This window comes from Pseudomyrmex gracilis, unplaced genomic scaffold (assembly GCF_002006095.1).
Source record: "Pseudomyrmex gracilis isolate BER0280 unplaced genomic scaffold, ASM200609v1 scaffold_71, whole genome shotgun sequence".
Lineage (NCBI taxonomy): Eukaryota > Metazoa > Arthropoda > Insecta > Hymenoptera > Formicidae > Pseudomyrmex > Pseudomyrmex gracilis.
Window position 1 is genome coordinate 544,665 of NW_018020655.1, and position 22,002 is coordinate 566,666.

Genomic DNA, 22,002 nt, shown 5'->3' on the forward strand with positions numbered 1-22,002 from the left:
TAATTTGTTACGACTACTTTCTTTTTTTTTTTTTTTTTTTTTTTTTTTTTTTTTTTACTCGTAGTCTAATTTCTTTTAACGTTACTTACTATACGTTCCTCTGAATCATAAGATAGTTAGATAGTTGCGATCGCGACTCGGTTTTTCCGGGAGGGGAGGGCGGGGGGGAGGGAGTGATATCGTCTCTCGTTTTACGCGCGAATATTTCGTTTCTTTATTTATTTAGAAACCCTCGAGCGAGAATAGGGAAAAACACACGCTAGCGGACTCGTTTCGCGATCTCCGGGGAAAACACGGGGAATTCCTACTGTGTAGGAACTTCGCGTTTCCCACGATCGGTTACAATTCCACCACCCTCTTGGCGACGACGAACGGAACAAATATTTTGTCGCGCCGGAAAGTTTAAAAGCGAGACGTCCGTGTACGTGATCGAGATCGAACAAATTCCGAGTATCGAGAAAAAGTCTGTTGTTGTGGTTTTTTAGCGGGAAAAAAATTATTTGATTTAATTGACGCGAAACGGAATTATTTTATTGTATAGTTTTTTTTTTTTTTTTCCGCTCAAGAAAACTCGCAAACAAAACGAAGCCCGCAAACAGATCGAGTCTGTCGCGAGGGGGGGTAATGATCTGTCTGTCGTATTCTTTGACATGGAGTTTGCCGGTCAACAGCTGATGGTGTGTGACTGAGTTGTGTTTCCACATTTATTTTAATCGCGATAATTGTCGCCGAAGAAGATCCCAATATACGGATCGAAGCGTTCGACGTCAAACGAAAAATTGAACAAATCGTCAAAACACCTCCGTTTGTATCGGGGCCCTCTTTTTATTTGAGACTTATTTTAATCCAAAACAACAGATCAATTCGCGATCGAATCTGAATCGAACGGTAAATATCGTTGCAGAGGTGACAAATTGCTTCGACAAAAATTCTCGAAGTTGTTCTAGCGCGAAAAGAGAATTGTTTTAATTCTTAATCGTCGCTAAACAAAAAAAAAAAAAAGAGGAATTTAATTATGTAAATTAAAATGGACCTTAAAAGCTGCGAGAGAGCCACCGGTGGTGGTGGTGGTGATGGTTGTAATATTGAACGAACAGCAATTTCAATAATTTCGCGCGACGTTTCGGTCATTTTATTTCTTTTGATCAATCCGCGCGATTCGGTCAAAAAATCATCATCATTTTTGTCTATTTTTCCGAGCAAACCGGCGCAAAGTCAACAATATAATAAAACCGTGCGCCGCGTGTAATATATTAACGAGAGAGTCTTGATTTATTCGCCTTAATGTCAAAATTCACATGTGAAAGCCAAACAAATAACTTGTGACGAGTGTGTCAACACGACGTGAATGTTTCACACGTCGCGATGAAACTCGTCGTTCGAATGGATAAATTATAACCGTTTCATCAAACATTAACTCATACTACGCGACGCGGATCTCGTACTACGGTTTTTTTTTTTTTAAGGTCCTCCGCTTCGATTCGGATCCCGGCAGCTTGTGTTGTTTCTTAGGGTAATTAATTAATTAAGGAGAGTCTCCTTTTTTTTGTGTGTGTGTGCTGCGGAAGAAAACTCGTTCGAGTTTTCGTCTCGTACGTATCTGTGTGCGTGTGTGTTCGGGATGTGTGTTCCTGCGTGTTTCTCTCTCGCGCAGAATTTATATATGCGCGACAATTCCACGCGTTTTCCGAGTAAAATACGAGAACCAGTATTCGAGTATACATACTTCTTTCCTATTAGGTAAGGTAAAAAGTGATTAAACGCGTATTCGGCCCGCGCGCGCGCGCGCGCACACGGGCAGGACAACGCGGGAGTTTGTTTTTTTTTTCTTTGTCGGGGCGAAAAAGACGATTACCGACGTCGACTGGACGACGGAGCGGTCCGATTCCGCGAAATCGAAGATACGAACGTAGTTTCCATTGATTTTCTCGCGACAGAGCGAGGAGGGGGAAGAGGAAGGGGGGAGGGGCAATTTAATACGACGCGACACGCGAGCGCACAAGGACGAAAAACAGGCGCGCGGATCCTCGGGACGCACACATGGTTGGAAACGCGCTTCTTCGGCGAGGGATGAGAGGAGGGAGAGGGAGAAAGGAGACAATCGCATGCGAGCGAGCGAGCTCTCCGCTCCTTGTCTCTTCCTTTTAAACGATTCGATGAGCACATTGTATATTTAGCAGCCACTTACTTTCCGTCGTTTCTCCTCTTGCAAGGGTCTTCTCCTCTTGCCCGCCCGAACCACCGGAGTCGCTCGAAATCGATCGATCTCTGAAATATTCATTCGCATTCCGTGGCGCGCTGAGGTCTGCACCGAAGGAATCGCGGAGGAAGGACAGGAAGAGGAAGATATCGATTAATCGACAACCGATACGGCGAGTGCAATTTTGGTCTCTTTCGCGAATCGCCGCGTATCGGGCAACGCCGATCTCTTCGCTGGTTGACACAACGTTTGATCGTCATCTTTCTTTTTTGTTTTTTTTGGGGGGAAAATTCGCGCCGTTATTTGCAATTTTAGATTTTACAGCGTTGACTGCGAGTCAAAAAAAACTCGTCTCGAGAACGCGCGAGAGAATTTAAAATTACACTCAATCAAGTTGAAATAGCGAAGGAAGATCAGGACGGGAGGGTTATTGGAGTTTCAAATGTTTCTCAGTTTAAAAAACAAAAACTTGATTCTTGAACATTTCAACATTTTATTTGCGGTTTGTTTCATTGAGCACAAAATTGTACATTAATTACAAAAAATTAATTACGTTGAAAAAATCTACGAGAAGTAAAAAAACAAGCTAGAAACGAGCGCACGAACAGGATCGCGTCGAGAACTTAAACGCGTCAATAAATCGTCGGAAAATTTCTGTAATTTCTCGGAAGTTTTTAAAAATTATGTGTTTATTTATTTATTTGTTTTTTTTTTCTAATTCGACACATTTTCGAGTTGCGTGTGCGACACTGTGTTGTTCGCTCGTCCTTGATAACTTCTTCGCGAGAAGCGACTTGATTCCGGAGCCTGTGATGATTACGAATTGTTTCGTGCCCGAACGAAGAGAGCGATTCTTATCGCGCTCGCGAGAGCGTATCTTATTTTCGAAGTCGACGCGAAGTCTACGTCTACCATCGGTGTGTGTTATTCGCGATGTCTGCAATTTCTGTGATAGCTCGCGCGAGAACGCGTCAAGATACTTCATTAGTACGCGTGCACGTTTTTGTCGTCGTCTCCTCTCTTTTCTCCTCTCTCTCATCTCTTTCTCTATCACATTCCATCGTTACGTTTTTTAGTCTCCTGACACGATTCGAGAGCAATTTTTTTTGTTTTTTTTTTTTGTTTTTATAACACGTGTGATCTAATTGCGATTCGTCGAGCGACGTGTTGAATGCGACGAACACACTCGGTCGATCGAGTGCCGGTGGAAATCGTTGAGGAAAACGATTTATTTTTCTTCGACGCGTATTGTAGACCGATACCGGGTTTCCTTGACTTAATTCCGATTCTTTTGGATTCTTTTTGTCCCGTCGAAACTCTCTTTAGAAATTTGAATTTGTTGAAAGTATGTGAAACTTTTTCTCGTCAAAAAACCAACGGGATGTAAGTAGAAAGAAGACGCCTAGAATTGTTAACAAAAATTGTTCTAATGTTATAAAATAAAATGGGTCATACGGTTCGCTTCGAGGATGCCAAGAAAAAACACACACGGGTTGAATCTTAGAAAAGTGCGGAAAGGCGTAAAATTGGGACGGAACGTTTTGTCTTCTCGTTCAAAGGAAGGAACTTTTATTTTGTCGCGCGAGATAAACAAATCGTCGACTTGGCGATTCGAACGGGAGCTCGATTGATTTTTCACACGTGCGTAACGTCCGAAATGTCGCGTGAACAGAAGTCAAGAGTTTGTTTCGAGAGAGAAGGACAAGAGTTTTATTCCAAACACACACCCCGAGAGAAAGAGCGCCGCGAGGCTTTAATTAGAATATTCGTCCGACAAATCGGTGTTTCTCTGAAAAAAAAAAAAAGAAAAAAAATGGGAGATTTTAATTAATATTTACGAGCGACGAAATACATCCCGTTAACGATCGCCGGTCGCGGCATCGAAATGAAAGTTAGCCGCCGCGAATTCTGAACTGCGCGCCTGATTAGAGCTGGCGTTTGGCAAATGGATCATAAAGTTTCCAAATACCGTATCAAAAATGCTGTCAGCTGGTTGTAAATTCCGGAATACGATTAATTAAATCCGCGCGCGCGACGAGCGCGACGTTACACAAACGTGGATTGGTTCTCGTAAGCGCCGCGCGCGTTCGTTTCGTCCGCGATTTATTAAAACAATGATATCGCGCGCGAATTAAAACATACAACTCTCTCTCTCTCTCTCTCTTACTCTCGCTACAAACTCGCTAAATTCTACGACTCGCGCGCGCGCGAGCACTAAAACACTTGTTTCGAGTCTAAGCCAATCAGAATAGTCGCGCGTGCAACTGTGATAAATAAAATAATAATCAGAACAACAAAAATCGGAAGATCCAAATTCTCTGAAAAAAAGTGTGTGATGAAATTTTTTATTTCGGCGCGGCAAACGTCATAAAAATTGAAGAACGAGTCAATGCGTCGCATTTGTTGTTGCTCATAAACGAACTCGTTTGTCGGTTCGAAGAAGATCGATTGTTTGTGATTTCTCTGTTTTTTTTACTTTCCTTTGTCGATGCTCATCGGCAACGAGTGTCGGTGACAATATCGGTTCGCCGGTAATGTTGTCGTCAATTTGCATGTAATTACAACGAGGATTCAATATTGCAGAAGAAAGGATGACGATTAAAAAAAAAAAAAAAAAAAAAAAACGGTAGCGTGATTCACTCCGGCCGCTTTTGAAATTCATCATATCATCGCGCGCGCACAACAGCTCGGCGGTCGCGATCTTTGCGCGTTCGAACGCGCTCTCGTTCGCGTTAATTTTCCTCAAATGATTACGCAAAATCACGCACTTTTTTATCAACGCGATCGTGGTAAACAACCGAGAATAGTAGATTTTTCCGTCGACTTATCGTTGATATTTCTTTTTTTTGCACCGCGCGCGTGTGTCATCCGCCGATCGGATCAAAACACCAACATCATCACTCGATATCAATCGGTGGAGATTTCCCACACGGATGTGATCTTTTTTTTTTTTTTTTTTATCTCTAATTCCGAAGCGTTTTTTTTTGCGTGCATTCCAAAAGCGAACCGCGTGAGTTTATTTTTACTTGATTTTAAAGTATTTAAAAAATTTTGCAAAACTTCTGACATTCTCCAAATTGTCACTGATTATTTATTTTAGATTGCAAAAATAACTGCGGTGTTTTTTATTCAAACAAAATATTTACAAACATTTATTAAACAAATAAATAAAATTTCCTACATATTAAATTTATATCAAATGTTATTCGTATCTTGTTGTTTTTATTTAACGAAAGAAAAAACCAGGGTTTGTTTTTTTTACGTAATTTATCTTTTCAAGAGAGTTTCAAAAGGCGCTGGACAAGAAAGACTTGAAAGATTCGGAATTAATTGGAAGAGTTAATTGGAAGAATGGCGAGATGCGCAACGCGCGCGCACAGGATTACATAATCGGGATTACATCCTGTCACGCGTTATCGCCTCGTTCGCGAAAGTGCGTGTGTCGCTCGCGCACACGTTCACGACGAGAATAAATCGAGCGATGACGCGCTCGAACATCGGAATGCTTTATTCTCTTTTTTTTTTTTTTCAATTTTTTTCTCTTTCTCTCGTACGATTTAAAATATGAATCTCAAAGTTGAACGAAGAAAGCGAGTTTCGCGATTCGCGCCGTAATGTATAAAAATATCATTTACGACGTCATGAATTATATATCGGGCGGAAATTTGTGATCCGGTGTCTTCGCGCGCGCGTCGACGTTTGATCCGCGCGAGATTTTTTTTTCACGTCCCGATTGTGTCCCGCCTTACGTGCGTGCGCGTCGCGGACTCGCAATTATCCGCGACGGGAACGCAGAACGCGCCAGGATACAGACAACGGGCGATCTCGCCCGTTACAAAGTTGCAATCGAGGAGCGAAGGAAGAAGGAAGGGAGGAAAGAGAGTTAATGAACGGCACGACGTGCACCGCTGGCGCGCAGGGTACAATCAGTTAGTAAAGTTCCAATTAAAGCCTAGGTTTTAAGTCGTCCAACGGTTCGTGTTACGCGCGTAAGAGAGAGAGAAAGAGAGAGTTAGGGAAAAGAGAGAAAGAGAGACGGAGGGAAGTGAGTGCGATTTGACGTTTAGCCTTCTAACAGCTCGGAGGCTCTCTCCCGTTTCAAAGGAATCCTCTTTCCACTCCGTGAAACTCGCTCCGAGGCATTTCTTGTCTCGGATATTTTGTAGAAGCGAAGTTGCGGGCGCGCCGAGGGGTGTGCGAATGACCGTATCCTCTTCTACAAGCGCGCTACTCCGCGCGTCGTGCGAAATGGCGTAAAGCCAATATTATTTACAATTCCCGCTGTGTGTATTTTTTTTTCCTCCCCTCGATTTGTTTCTCCGAATCTTAGCGGTTGATCTCTCGCGGAGGGAAATTCGTCGCGAGATTGAAATTTTCGCGACAGCGAGAGGAGGAGCGTTTGGAAAAAAAATCTCCAAGGTTGCAAAATCGAAAAGCGCGTTTCGCGCTTTTTTTTTTTCCTTCGAAGATATTTCGTTAACACGTCCGTCGTGTTCCTTCCCCGCGTTTGCGATTTCCCATCGATCTCATCTCTTCGCCTTAAAATCCTCGCGAGAAAATGCACGTGCCTCGGATATTATTGTACGTCGGACTGTACGTTGTACATAGAAGAGTGGGAGGGGGAGAGAAAGAGAGTTTGTACATGTCGTATAAGTATTCGTCGTGCTCTCACACACATATACATACATACACACACGCACACGCACACGTTACACACTTAGGCTTTCGTTGAGGGAAAGTGTTTCGGGCCAAAAAAAAAAAAACAAAAAGTGGCGGAAAGGATCGTCGCGCGAAGTTCACATCGCTCTGTTCTCGAGAAACGGTTTTTTGTTTTTATTAATTTATCTTTTTTTTTTTTTTCCAATTTGTATCGTCGGAAACAACACGGCGAAAGTCGGAGGACGCACGGTGATTCTTTTGGAGATTCTAAAAAAAAGAGAGAGAGAGGAAAAACAAAAGAAACTCTACTTGCCACCTTTCGCAGGGCCGCCCTCCGTCGTCAAAGGTATCCTTAGCTTAGTTTCGTAGTAGCTCTTGAGTTTCTCTGTTCTGAAGTTCCTAAAAACCCGTTCTAACTCAACTGTGTACATAGTCTAGAACGTATGTAGCTCGTGTATATGTTAGAACGTGCGTTGTATATCGTGTAATAAACCGAATGTGTCGCGCGGCGCCGTGACACGCGGCGCGGAGGCAATTTTTTTTTCTCTCTCTCTCTTTCTCCTCCCAACCGCCCTCCTTCTTCCCCCTCGAGATATCCGAAAAGCTTTTCCGACGCAGGCCAGTCTTTCGAGCGAAAAACCGCGACCCGAATTGCGCGTTGTGTGTTTTTTTTTTGTCCACCGTATATCCACTTCCGTCCGCGCGAGGAAGATTTTTTTTTCTTTTTTTCGTCTCCGGCGAGTCTTCTCGCGCGTTAATTCCCTTTATAGTTTAGCGGAAATGTGTCCGCTTACGCGCGACTCGCGGATGCGATGGAAATGTATCAGAACGGAGCGTGGGATATCTCCGGAAACAAATCTAAGATCTTCGACCGCTGACGTTTCGATAAGGAGATGAAGAAAGTTTTGAAAAAATATTCGCGAATGTGGCAAAATCGTGTGTTTTATTGGCGGACAATTGTGTAAACTCGACCGGGGGGAGGGGGGAGGCGCATCTCACATCTCTCCGTGCTGTTGCATTCAAAGTCGCGTCCTCGAGGAGGACGCGTAAGATGCGCGCGGCGTGTCCGACGAAACGAGACTCGCGCGATTTATCCTCTTTCCAAGAAGGTGTCATGATGCAATATACACACATATCGAATAATAGACTAATTCCTAGTTAGAGTTCCTGTGCGGGGAAGGCAGCTACAAAGTGGGCTTTCTCGTCCTTTCGGGGCGTCCGAATTCGCGACGCAACGAAACGCGACGAGTCGGAAGAATAGGCGCGAATCTACTCATTTCCAAATTCATAAGATTTCTTTTTTTTTTTTTTTTTTTTTTTTTTTTTTTTTTAATTTTCATTATTTTTTCGTTCGTTCTTTTCCGCTTCCTTGCTACTCGTATCTGGAGAGTGCGGCGGGAAAAAATAAAAACTGAACGAAAAAGCGTCGGAAGGACGACACAATCGCCGCGTCCGTACGGCAAAACCGCGCCGGAGAAATTCGCATCTGTTTTTTACACAGATATTTATTTTGTATACTATCAAGTATCACACACGAAAATCTATCATGTCGAATGTATAAATAACAGATATACGAATCTCTGTTGTTTGTTACTCGCTAACTCCGTATTTTGTTATTATTTCCTTTCCCCACTCAAACGGCGCTCGCGCGCGAAAAACAAGCGCCGCTTTGAACACAGGAACAGTCGCCGCTTGTACACACGTGTGGAAGGAACTTCGCTTTCTTAAAATCGCGTTGTCAGACAGCGTTTGAGAGACAAGTCCAATTGTCGAGTCAGCTGTTACGACAAAAAAAAAAGTGAAAATCGAAGTTTCGCCAATAATTGTTTTGCACAATTAGAAGAGTCGTTTAATTCAATCAACATTCAAAATAAACAAGCCCTAAATCCAAAGCGGAACTTCTGGCTCAGGTTTTTATGAAAAATTAATAATTAATTAATTATCAGAAACAACGTTATAAATCTTTTTAAACCGAGGTGTTATTTTATCACGGTTTAACTCGATAAATTAATTATTTTGTTAACGGTGTTTTGTAAACTACCGTGTGGATGTACATTTATGTTTGTTTATTTATTGTTCGAAACACGTGTGTACGGTGTATTATATCGATGGATTATCAGCGCGAGAGAGGAGAAAGTAACTTCGCGTCGTAATAAAATATTTATCGAGTAATAACAATACGGGGAAAGTGAGAAAACAGAAGTTCGACCGTATCCGTCTTACCGCAACATATATTTTAACCCTTAAACGTCGCCGTTGCGTTTTTCTCGTTTTATACAAGTTAATCACCAAATTGTATCAAGAAATAATCAACATATCTCCGTAGTCCTCATAGTTCAAACTTTTAGAGAATACGTTAAATTAGACACTTGAGAGACAAATATTATCTCTGAGGTTTTAGCATAAAGTCTAGAAATACCTGACGAGAGGAGACGCCGGTATCGTTTAAGGGTTGATACGACAATCACTCGAGAGACACGATGAGTTTCGTTCTTTAAGATTTTTTTTGTATAAGTTCAAATTGCGTTGTGTTGCTTTCCGAATGCGAAATTCAGAAGTGTGTGTTTGAGTTTCTTTCTTTCACATTTTATTTAAACTTAAATAAGACAGCGATGCGTTTTAAATGTGTTCGGTGAGTTTTAATTCGAATAGGCAACTTGCTGAAAGTAATTTCGAACGAGATATCCGCAATAAAAAACAAAAAACCTACGTTGTTACGCATAATATTATTATTGTTTACGCATAATAATATTTACTTGTCATCGATAGCATAATTACAGAAAGTTGCGCCGTTGCGTAACGGACGGAGCGATAGCGTGTTTCCAAATACGATTAGCAATAAACAAAAAAAAAAAAAAAAAGAAACATGATGTCGCACAAGCTGTCATCGTCAAGTGCTGCGGACGTTAACGCACGAAATGTAGAGACCGCGAAATGAAATGCGTTTCAGGTAGGTGCGCGGTCAATAACTTTGGATGATCGATTTCCCGCGCCCGGATTTCTTTTTTTTTTTTTTTTTTTTTTCGTCCTTTGTCTGTTCTTCTGATTTATAGTAGAAAAACATATTGACAGTATTAAAAGTGTTACAAAGAGTTAAGTAAATCTCCTGTCGAGGTTGTTCCGAGAGCGTATATGCGTGTATACATTATTATATCTCGTTAATTTTATATAATATATTCATATATTATATATTATATATATATATATACAACACATATACACATATACACATCTCTATATATATATATAAATATATATACAAACTATATAGATACACAAGGTGTAATTGGCAAGCACTTTAACAAAGTACAAGATATTAGGGTTATTCGGATGTGCGTTTTAGCGTGCGTGAGGTTGTTTTTTTTTTTTAGTTTTTTTTTTGTTTTTTTTTTATGCGTGCGTATACAATGACGAGAACAATTCGATGATCGCGGCTGCGCTTTCGCAGGATGTGCGCGAGAGTGTGTGCGAGTGGCGAAGTGGAAACAACAGGCAGCAAAAAAAAAAAAAAGAAAAAAAGAAAAAAGAGAAAACGAGAAAAATGTCAGATGTACAATAATTATTTAGGTACTTAAAAACAGAAGAAAAAAAAAACAAACGCGTATAAAAAACACACACACCACGGAATCATGTATATGTATATCGCTGTATTTGTTTCCGGACTAAAGTTCCTCAGGGGCGCGCGCGAATTCGCGAGAATTCGAACGCCCGTCCCGATGTGATGACGGTGCTTTGTTTCTCTTAAAATAATTGTAAGTAACTATTAATTTTTATCTCCACCATCTCTCCCCCACTCCTTTACGCAAGTATACTTAAGTTACGTAAGGTTTATTTTGTTATATTCTATAACTTACACATCATCATTATTATTATTATTATTATTATTATTATTATTATTATTATTAATTATATTATTGATTATATTCAGTATATATAGTATACATACATACAGACATACACACATACACGTACACCTATTACGTTTACTTAAGTATATATTATTAAAATATACGAACACACCTATTTTCAAATACAAACTTTCGTTCATAACATTTTTCAATCTTCTTTTTCCTCCATGCGAGATCCCTGTTCGCTCATCGTCGAGTGTTCGTTTATCCCGCGCGCGATATCGACGATAGCAGCGGCATCATTCCCCGCATATCTCGTCCTCTTTTCGATCGCGGATTACATTATTATATACGCTCGTTCAATTAATTCCTCTGTCGCGGTAATAATCTGTACTTTAATAATTTTTTTTTTTTTTTTTTTTACAGAAAATGTCTCTCGCGTCCCTGGCCGTGCATTGGCGATTATTATTATTATTATTATTAATTCTCTAGCGCGCAGGAAATTCGCGTACATCGTGTGGCGTATTATTACATATATAACACGTGCGCGCGCGCGACACATCCACCGAACGACGAATTAAACATTTTTGACACATTCGGGAAAAACACGTTCGTCGAATGGGGAACATCCACGCGGAGCGTGTCGCTCGCTCGCTCGCTCCATGTCCTGCTGAGTTTCTTGACGCGCGCGTTATTCACGCGGAAATACACGTGTATGTGTGTGTGTGTGTGCGAATTATTTTCCGCGATCGCGCGTCGACGAACCGGCACCGAGTCATCGACGGAAAAATTCATTTGATTTTCGACTTTGATCTCGACAGACAAAAAAATCGATGTGAATCAAACGCACATCGGCGTTGTAGCCGCCGGCGCACTCGATCGATTTGCAACCGCCTAAGTAGGCATTAACGATTAACGAGAGCTGAAAGTGGGTGAGAGACAGAGAGAGAGAGTGAGAGAGTGAAAGAGCACACACAATAAGTGGCATAAGCATACCTACGTTATAGCGTTTTATCGTTAGGCACAGAGGCAGCATGTAGACTTACGATTACACGTAGGCGAGATAGCCTTAACTTACACACCAATACACACACACACACACATACCCACATACACACACGCAAATATTATTGGCAGGCACGTCAGAGAGCGTACGTGCGCGCTCGTATATGCGTACGTGTTCCGTTTTCTGTTGTAAGGACACCAAGCGCGTGTTATAAAAGCCGTCGGTGTGTCTCTAATAATGCATCATCGCGCAGTTGCGTTGGATTATATATATTCGAAATCAAAAAAAAAAAAAAAAAAAAAAAAAAAAACAAGTAAAAAAGATCTCATATGCGGAATATTTTCTCTCCCGCGCGTAAAATTTCTCGCGCGCATCACATTTGGTCACGTTGAATCTTCTCGATTTTAATCGCGGTGTGTTTCCACCAACTTGAGTTTTTTTCTCGAAGAAGTGTCTTTTTGGTATAGATAACAAAACAAAAGTAATAAAAAAAAAAAAAAAAAAAAGCATTAGAGACGATCGGCCCGAGCGAATTCGCTTTTGAGATATGTGCAGAGAGGGTTCGTGTTGTCCCTTCGCGACAGCAAAAGCTGCGTGCGTCTTTTGACGACGGTCAAATAAATAAAAACAAACAAAAAAAAAACACGGTGTGCGTGAACGAAAACATTCGCATATCAGTTTCCACGTCATATCAAGGTGCATCAACGACGGTGAACCATCCACCAAGACTCGATCGTAGGCTATTGCGACGCGCGTGCGTGTGTCGCGCGCGAGAAAAATAAAAAAATAAAAAAAAAAACGTCCCCCCCCGTGCGCGCGGGATTCTCTCTCTCTCTCTCGATAATTTTTATTCGGCGCGGATTAACAATTGCGCGCGCGAGAGAGAGGGTGAGGAGACAAAAATCAGCCTCTCGAATTACGGAGAGAATCCGCACGCGCGCGCTCGCGCGACACACGTCGCGCGCGGTCTTCTTCATATTCGTTGAAATCTCAGGAATAGACGTTAACGCATTCGCCGAGATTCGCGGACACGCGATTTCGAACTGATAGTTTTTTATTCGACCACTCCGGCCTTCCCCAACCCCCACTTTCCCCGTCTCGTCGCGATTTTACCGGCCAGGGTTCCCGCGAATGAAAAAAAAAAAAAGAAATTAAAGAAAAGCAAAAGTTTTCCGGCAAAACACAATCCCCCGTCACCGCGCGATTCTTATAGACAGACGATAAAAAAATAAAAATAAAAAAAAGTAGAGAGAACGTTGCGCTTTTTGTACATTCATAGGTGATAGAAGAAGCTGATGCGTGTGTCATTTAGAGGCGCTCATACTCGTTGATGCCTTCCTTTATATGTTTAAAAAAAAAAAACAAAAAAAAAAAAACGCAAAAAGAAAAAAAACCTAACGATGTGTTTGTAATACGCGAATGCACTCACACACGGCGACAACAAGCGGCCAGTCTGCACGAACCTGAAAACCAGGTCAGGGGATGAGAGCTTATGCTTAACGCGTAAAATTGAAATTATCGATTAATCCCGCCGGCCGCGGATATTCGAGTATCCGATGCGAAAGGCAAACGCGACGCGGCGGTGGCGGCGGTGCGCGGCTCGCAGCTTTTATCGGTTACATCGACGAAACGGTGTGTAATAAATTTGTACGCCTAAGTGCAAATTTATACAAACTATTCCCAACTGGCAGCACCAAGCGCTTTACATATTCGCGTGTTTATTATTTGTCTAATTATTACCGATGCGCGTCTGATTAACGAGCTGAATTCTTCGGGGAATCATTTCATTAATCGTAAGTGTAACTACGCGCGCGCAAATTGGGGCCGCGCGAAAAAAAATCCAAGTACAAATTGGCGAGAATCGAGAGAACAAGGAAAAAACAAAATATATCCGCGAAACGCTTTTGATCACGGACGTTATTCCTGAAAAAAAAAAAAAAAAAAAGAAAAAGCAAACAAACAAACAAACAAAACGTCGAAGAGAGAGGGAAGACGAATACGCTCTCAACCTTTGACCCGAGCCTATAATTATTAAACGCTGTTGAAACGAGGAAGAGAGGAGCGCGCGCGCGAGACAGAACAATAGTAATAAATTAGTAAGATTAACGTAACTGATATATATATATATATTATATATATATATATATCTCCGACGACGGATATATAAGCGACGGCGAGAAGTTATATAGTTCGTCGTCTGATAGTTGCTCATGGAAGAGAAGATCCGGAGTGAGAGATCACGAAACACCAACACACCACCGCAAATTGGAGAATGTCGAGGGACAAAACAAAAATTCTGGCACGAACAATTGTAATCTTTTAGACTTGTTTAATCGTAGACTCGATATATATATATATATATACATATATATAATATATATAAATATGTATATATATAATATATATATATATTATATATATACATATTTTAGATCTCAACTAGGAGACTGAATCGGGGAAAAGGGTACCTTACACTTGCTGCTGTGGCGTCGCGCAAGAGGTAAGGGACGCGTCGCGGACTTTATCCGGACGGTCTCTGCTTCACATTGGCGTGTGAATTTTAATCGCGTGAGAAATTTTATCAAGTGATAAAGAATCGTCGTTAATTAATTAATTAACGCGGGGAGTTTGTTATTCGAAAAATTTTTCGGGAATTTTTCGTCGATTTTTAGATAATTTGACGGTATCGCTGAGAAAAAAAATGTGCAAGTTCGTTCGGGGACGAAGACGTTGTAGAAGAGAAAAAAAACGCGCGCGGACGAGAGGTACTGATTCGGACTGATGTAATTTTTAAGCTCTCTAAGTCACACACAAATTTTCCGAGCTGTATACGCTTGATCGCACAAAAAAAAAAAATAAATAAATAAAACAAAAGGCATACCGCGGATCGTACGGTGCTTCGCACGCGATTATTTCCCTCCTCGCAAAAGAGAAAGGGAACGGGGCAAAGATGAGTCCTTAAGCTCTCGTAATTAAATATCGCGACTAATTATCTAAGCAAACACAAAAACTGCAGCGCGCACTTTGTTCGAAGAAGCGTAAAGCTACACGTGATTACGTCGCGGTCGCGCGAGCGGCTAATTTCGACGATTCGCTTCGCTCAACATCTTCTCTTCTATACAAAAAACAAACAAACAAAAAAAAACAAAAAAAAAACCGCAGCGCCGTGAGCGAGTGACGAGGAACAGAAAAAATAAAAAAAACAACTAAAGGACCGTATTGTATTAACGAGAATGAATATATCAGTTCGTTCTCACACGGGGAGGGATTTCACTACGCAATGAATCCAATAGCAATAATTGTAAAAAGAAATTAAGGGAGGAGGAGGAGGAGGAAGGGAGAAACAGAAAGGGAGAGAAAGGAGGTGTAACTTCGCGGAGACGCCGAAACGCATGTGACCGAGGCCCGTGTACACATCGTTTTCAATTTAAAAATGCTCATTCGTTTCCGCGTTTCCGCCGCGCGATCACTCTGACACTATACATATATAAATAAATAAATAAATAAATGAATAAAAATGAATATATATATATATATATACACATATATATATGAAAAAATTATATATATATATATTATGTCAAGAGATATTTATACTAGTATTTTAATAGTTTAGTATATAATATAAATATATATATATATTATAAAAAAAGAGAGAGAGAGAAAGAGAGAGAGAGAGAGAAGAGGCGAATATGTAATATACAAAGAACGGAACGTGAGAGAGAAACAGAGAGAGAGAGAGTGAGTGAGAAACAAGTGAGAATAAAAAAAAAAAAATCGAGAGACACTGTAAATACAAATGAAATAAAACCGTGAGAGAGACAACACATAGAAATATTATAAATATATATATTCTACGATATATTATATACATATATTGAATATGACATAGTGATACAGAAGAAATATACATAGAATTATTGTATACACATCAGCATATAGAGACAAAAATATGTGAATAGTAATTAAACTGAAATTAACTATAGGAGCAATGGAGGTGTGCGTATGTGCGCGTGTGTGTGTGCGCGCATATAATATAATAATATATGTATATATATATATGTGTGTATATACGCACGCGCACGTGTAATTTAGAGATTAAGACAAAGTTTATTATGTAAAGATGCATAGGCATTATTACTACGGGGACACCTAATCATAATTAATGATATTATGATAAAGAATTAGGCAAAAGGAAAAGAAACCCTAGCGCGATGAGAACATGTTGATAAAAAGTTCTTACATAGGTATATATATATAGGATTATATATATATATATATATAATATAAATATATATATATATTTCATTGTTTTTGTACATTGTGGGCACGAGTGCTCTATTATTTTACTGTGATCCATGTTTTTGTACGATTTTCGCGAAGGTCGCGTCGCATATTCACGAGCTGGCATTAGAGGACAAAATATCCCCCCGTCCCCCCACCTCGTTACTTTCTCGTCATTTTTATTCCCCACCCCGACTCGTCGTTTTGACTACGAAAAAAAAATAATAAAAAAAAAAACAGAAAAATCGCGTTTTCATCCGAAATTTGCCTACGCGAAACGGGACATCCTTGCAAAAAAACAAAAAAACATCATTCACACATCACGGACTATCGCGCGGAACGTGTATTTAAAAATTGACATATTGCGTATATATCAAAGCACACACGCGGTAAATATTCGATAACGTTTCATCAAAATCCGCCAAACTCCGAGAAAATGTTACCGCGCCGACAAATTGTTCAAGCTGTGTATCATTGATTCATTTAACATTCGCCACCGCGCGCGCGCGTGCGAATTTATCCATATGACGTCACTCCACCCGCACATTGGTTTTTATTTGACCCACATTTATTAAAAATTTGATACAACTTATCGGAACAATTTTATCGGGAATATTTTTTGACACACTTTTGAAAACGGACTGTTGTACGGCAGTCTTTTTTTTTTTTATTCCGATTGTAACAAGCAATAAAAATCCATCTTGACGACGAGAGACGACGCGTTTGGACGGATTCTCGTACAAATCTTTTATTTGCAATCTCTCAGAACACTTAGCTGCAATTTTATTTCGATAACGTTACACTACTTTACGTCTGGATTTAGCGACCAGTTTTTTTTTTTTTTTTTTTTTTTTGTTAGAACCGTGAGATCAAGGAAAAATACTTTAAGGTAATCGAGCCTCGCGGACGGACCAACTCGAAAAACGCGTCGAAGTTCAGCCATAACATGTGTGATATTTGTTTAAAAAAGATAACGAGAAAAATATTAGGTTGGTGATAAAAAAGGTATATTATATATTTGTGAAATAAATTGAAAACATTATATAATTTATATAATTGTTATATAATTGTTATGTGTTGTATTAAATTATTATCATATATAAAAATTGTTATTTTAATTTTAATATATAAATTTGTATTGTATAATAATTAACACATACATTTCTTTCGAAGGAACTTTTAAAAATAATTTACATACGTAGATCTTATCCTACGTTCTGAAACTTCAAAAATATTCTATTTAATTTTAAAAGAGTTGCGTCGGCAAATTGTTTAAAGTCAGTTTTTTTGGAAATCTCGGAATAATCTCGAGAAACAATGTATAGAACTTTATCAAAAAAACAAAACAATACAATCTCCCCACGCCAATCTAATATTTTTGCAACTCCTTCCGCCCGCGAATCGAATCGAAAGCGTAAAGAACAGCGCCGCGATCAAAGTGTATTCGCGGATCGATGAGCTTGCGAGACATTGCGGTGGAAAATCGCGGGAAGAGAAATTGCGATTTCTCGAGCAAGGACTTCGAGAAATTACGTTACGCGAAAACTTGGCGAGGTCGTTGCATCTCTCTTGGTCGCAGATGTGGCGGGATAAAGACAACTACGTGATGAAAGAGGGGAATGCACCCGGATCTTTGTTGACTTACGCACTTGCGTGTGTGTCGCGCGCGTACTTAAAGAACGAGATAAAGAAGGAACAAAGACACAGAAGCGCTGTACGAGATAACTCTCATGTCGTTTGTGCGCGCGCGAGCGGCGCGGACAAAGAAATCGGCGGCCGATGTAGATTCGGGGACACGCGCGCTGAGAGAAAGAGAGAGAGAAAGAGAGAAAAAAAGGAGAACGAAGTAAGGAGAAAAGGGTTAAGAGAGCGAGAGAGAGAGAGTGAGAGAGAGCTTGAACGAGCGGCGAGAAACGGAAGAGGGAAAGGAAGCATAGGTCAGGGGTGTATTCACCTGGCGCCGCCCCAAGTCACGCCTACCTGCGCGATTCCGAGCGTAGGTAGGCACGCCTACGCGTGCGGGCACCGACACGTGACGCACGTACGAACGCACACGCGCGCGCTCGGTGTCGCCGCGGACGTCTCCGGTGTGCGTGTGTACGCGCGGTGCGCGCAGGTGTGCGAGCCCACAGAGCGCCCGGTCCGAGCGAGAGAGGCCAAAGCCTACGCCTACCGCTTGCCTCCTCGTCGTCGGCATATCATAACATCGACGGCACGCGATCGACTGCTAACTGCCGTCGTCGTCGTCGTCGTCGTCGTCGACGACGACCAAGTCCCGTCGTCTTGACTAACCTTACCGCTCTGTGCCACTACTAGCCCAGTTCGAGGTATCGCGCGTTTCGCGAGTTTGCGGATCGGGTCACCCGGTGACACGTTCCCGCGTAGCGTAACCCTCCCTCCCCGCTCCGCGGTCTACCGTCTGCACACGTGCCGCATTGGGGAAACCGCGTCCCGATTTTTCGAACGACCGCATGTCGACGGAAAACGCGAGAATAATTGGCTTTTAAAGTGACATAAAGTAAAACGTCCCTGTAACAACCGGACGTTTGTTAGGAAAATAATCGTCAGACGTGTAAATATTAGTTAAACAATTCTCAAGGTTTTAAATATTTTTTTAAATTATATTTTTAATAGAGCTTCTCTATAATTTCACTTTGTGTTATAAATATTTTTTTAACAAATATCCGGTGGAAGACGTTTGTCTTTCAAGAGAGGCACAATTTTTGATTGAAGATCAGAACGTTAAGATTCGACGATTGTCGAACAAAAAGTTCGATACAAGAGAGAGATTACGCGATCTTAAACATTTTTATCGTAAAGAGGCACTTGCTGTGTAGAGAAAGAGAGAGAGACCCACATTACATATTGAATTGCACTGATATCTCGCGAGGTAGAGAGGGGAGAGAAAAAGTCAATACAAAAAAAAATTATCATATCGCGCAATCAATCGATTGTCGCATCGTGCAAATCGTGTTGCTCGATGTTTCAAATGTCGATGGTTTTCAATTATATCGATGCTACTTATTGCGCGAATAATCAAGATCAAACAGAAGAAATGATTTCGGGGATGTCGGTTACCGTGTCATTATCTCGTAAGATATACGGTGCGATTAATTTTGTCATTAGTAAATTAGTGGGCGGGGGGGGGGAGTAAATATTAACAACGTGTCGCCTGTGCAAACACGCGAGCGAAATTTGAAGCTTAATATTAACGGCATATCCGAAGATTATGTTCCTCGATCATATCGGACATAGTATCGAGTGCGTTACAAACGAATCATGTTCTTCAACGAGCACTTCAAAGAAATTTCGCGCCAGATGTCTAAAAAAAAATGATAAAAAATAAATACGCGCGAGATATTCAGCTGCAATTCTAACAATCGTTAGATCGATTTTCTAATATCCAAAATGTCACAGAAGGTAGTAATTTGCGAAGACGTCAATTTCACTTTTACATGTCGTTTGTACGTAAATAAATAAATAAATTTGTTTATTCAATTACGAGCTACGTCCGCAACGTAGTGTCTTGAGAACAAGTCGCGCGTACGTAAGAACCGACGTAATCTCTCTCCTCATTTTGCTCCGTGACAAAGACTTTTTTTTGTTATTTTATTTGACATTAGCGAGCAAAGGGACCGCACGTATAAAATATGAAAAAAATCTCTCGGGGGAAAAAAAATTCGCTCGTAATGTTCGTGCAATCAGCCTACTTAGCCGCACTGCGACTCTGTTATTTTTCTTTTTTTTTTTACGCGGCAAATTTTTCTTTCGCGAGAGGGTAGGCAGCTTCGTCGTCGTCGTCGTCGTCGTCGTCGTTGGGGTTTACATCCGCGCGTATCACGTGTGTCCCACATCTGCGGGAGAGAGACGAAGAGCAAGAGAGAGAGAAAGAGAGAGAGAGAGAGAGAGAGAGAGAGAGAAAGAGAGAAAGAGAGACGCGTGTGTATGCGAGGCGGCGAGATACGGGCGGGTTGTATACCGGACCTCGTGAAGCACGTGCATCTTCACCCCCCGCGCGCGCGCGTCCATCGCGATGGGCCGCGGGTACGTGCCTGCTTGTCGCTCCGTTATTAATGGGATCTCTTCCGCGGGAATTCCGCCAATAAGGTCGACGCGCAGGATCACGGCCTCTCTCTCTCTCTCTTTTTCGCTCTCTCCGTCTCTCTCTGTTACTCCCCCGTGTTCTTCTTCCCCCTCGTCCGCAACTCCCTTCTACGCCGTCGACCCGCTACACCCCTATCTCGGCGCTCAAGCCTTGTCAAGCTCTCTCCTCTCTCTCTCTCTCTCTCTCTTTCTCTCTCTTTCTCTCTCCGGTCGGGGCTTTTCAAAGTACACCGCGTACATGTAAAAAAAGTGTAGAAAAAAATTGTACGCCCGACACGTCATATCTTACGGGGCGTGTAGCGCTCGCCGACGCTCTCTCACCGACGCTCGATAACCGCGTTTGATGAATACCGATTTATCGCGCGCTCTGTGTGCGTAGGCGTGCCTGTGTGTGGGAGATATATCTCACCTGCACGCGTGTGGTATCTTTTTATCCCGCCCGTTCGTGTGTGCGAAAGTTGTTCCGCAAAACAATTTGGTATCTCGTCCGGAAAATAGTCGAAGGCCGCGACTACGTGTGTGTTTATGTGGTATCAGGACGGGGTTGATAAAATCCGAAAATCTCTGCGACAGAGTTCGGTGCGAAACGTCAAAGACCGGGAGGAGAGCATGTAGTGTGCGCGTAGTGGTAGCGCGCGCGCGCGGAGCAAATGAATTTTCAAAGTGCGGGGACCGGGCTCTGTCGTTCGAAGAACGACGCGTTTAAAAACCGCGTGTCGTGCAACAAATACGATAAACAATACAGACGAGTCAAATTTAATTAACCCTCTACAACGTCGAGACCGTAACTTTCGAGAGAGTTGCATACATCGATTTTCTTCTAGTTTCCGATTTTTGTTTTTAGCCACAATGTGACGTACGCTTCTCGTTCTGTCACTTGTTCGCAATTACATTAGAGATTGTCTGTCGCGATGTCGAAAAAAAATAAAAATTACAAAAAATAAAATCTACGAACATTGTAAACGTCGTTGTTAAGTCCGGAGATGGATATTTTTTTGCTTTTTTAACGTTTCACGTTACATAAATTTTTTTATACACTCGCGAAAGAAGTTCGGGTTGTAGAATCGTTTAAAAAGAATCGAACGCTGATTGTTTATGGCCCAAAATGTTTATTTCTGTAATCTCTTCTGGTCGTGACGCTGGGAAATGATTTTTTTGGGGGAGGGATATGCGCGCAATTCGACAAACTGACAATTCAAAATGTTATTTATGTAGTTTTTTTGAGAAAAATTGCACGACTCTTTGCACACGTGGAGAGAGATTCCGAGACATCATCGCGTCGGCTAAATTCTCGCGTCGACAGATATAACAGAAGGCCGGGAGGAGTACTGAGAATCGCCAACATTAAAAAACGTTGGTTGGTATTGTGCACTCGTTGCACATTTGTGCGCTCGTGGCATATTTGTTTTCGTCATTTTTTCCGCGAAGCAACATCGTACACAATCGCAAGCACATCATTCGCGATCCGCGAATTGCACTTCCGCCGCGTCGCTTTCTTTTTTCTTCGCGCTCGTTAATAATTCATTAAAACAAAAAGAAAGACAGTAAGAACAAGCCCAATCCTTTAAGTTGCGCAAGCAACTTGCAAAAAAGACGCGACGTTTCTTTTCGAGCGCGTATGCAGGTTCCCTCGACGTGACCGTGTTATTTATTATTACGTATGCGAATAGTTTTTTTTCCGTATCGCAATTAAATGCGACATGTTTTTTTTTTTTTCAAAAAGCGACAGACCGGCAAAAATAACTGTCCCGTTCGTCGAGGCTCGGTTACACCGCGATCGAGTTTCATCTCATTCTTTTTTTTTTCTTTTTTTTTTTTTTTTTTTTTTTTTTTTTTTTCGATTCCCCCCCAGTAATCAAGAGAGAAGGAAACAGGGAATGAGAGAGAAAGAGATTGCATAT

At 41.4% G+C, this 22,002-nt stretch overlaps 1 protein-coding gene across 1 annotated transcript in view; it reads left to right on the forward strand.

The window, feature by feature from the left end:
- Positions 1–650: 650 nt before the first annotated feature.
- The window catches only part of LOC109854649 (zinc finger protein 574-like), a 27,487-nt gene continuing 6,135 nt past the window's right edge, over positions 651–22,002 (forward strand). Inside the window, exon 1 of the mRNA XM_020427960.1 lies at positions 651–677. Within this exon, the coding sequence (XP_020283549.1) occupies positions 651–677 (27 nt within the window). The remainder of the gene's footprint in view (positions 678–22,002) is intronic.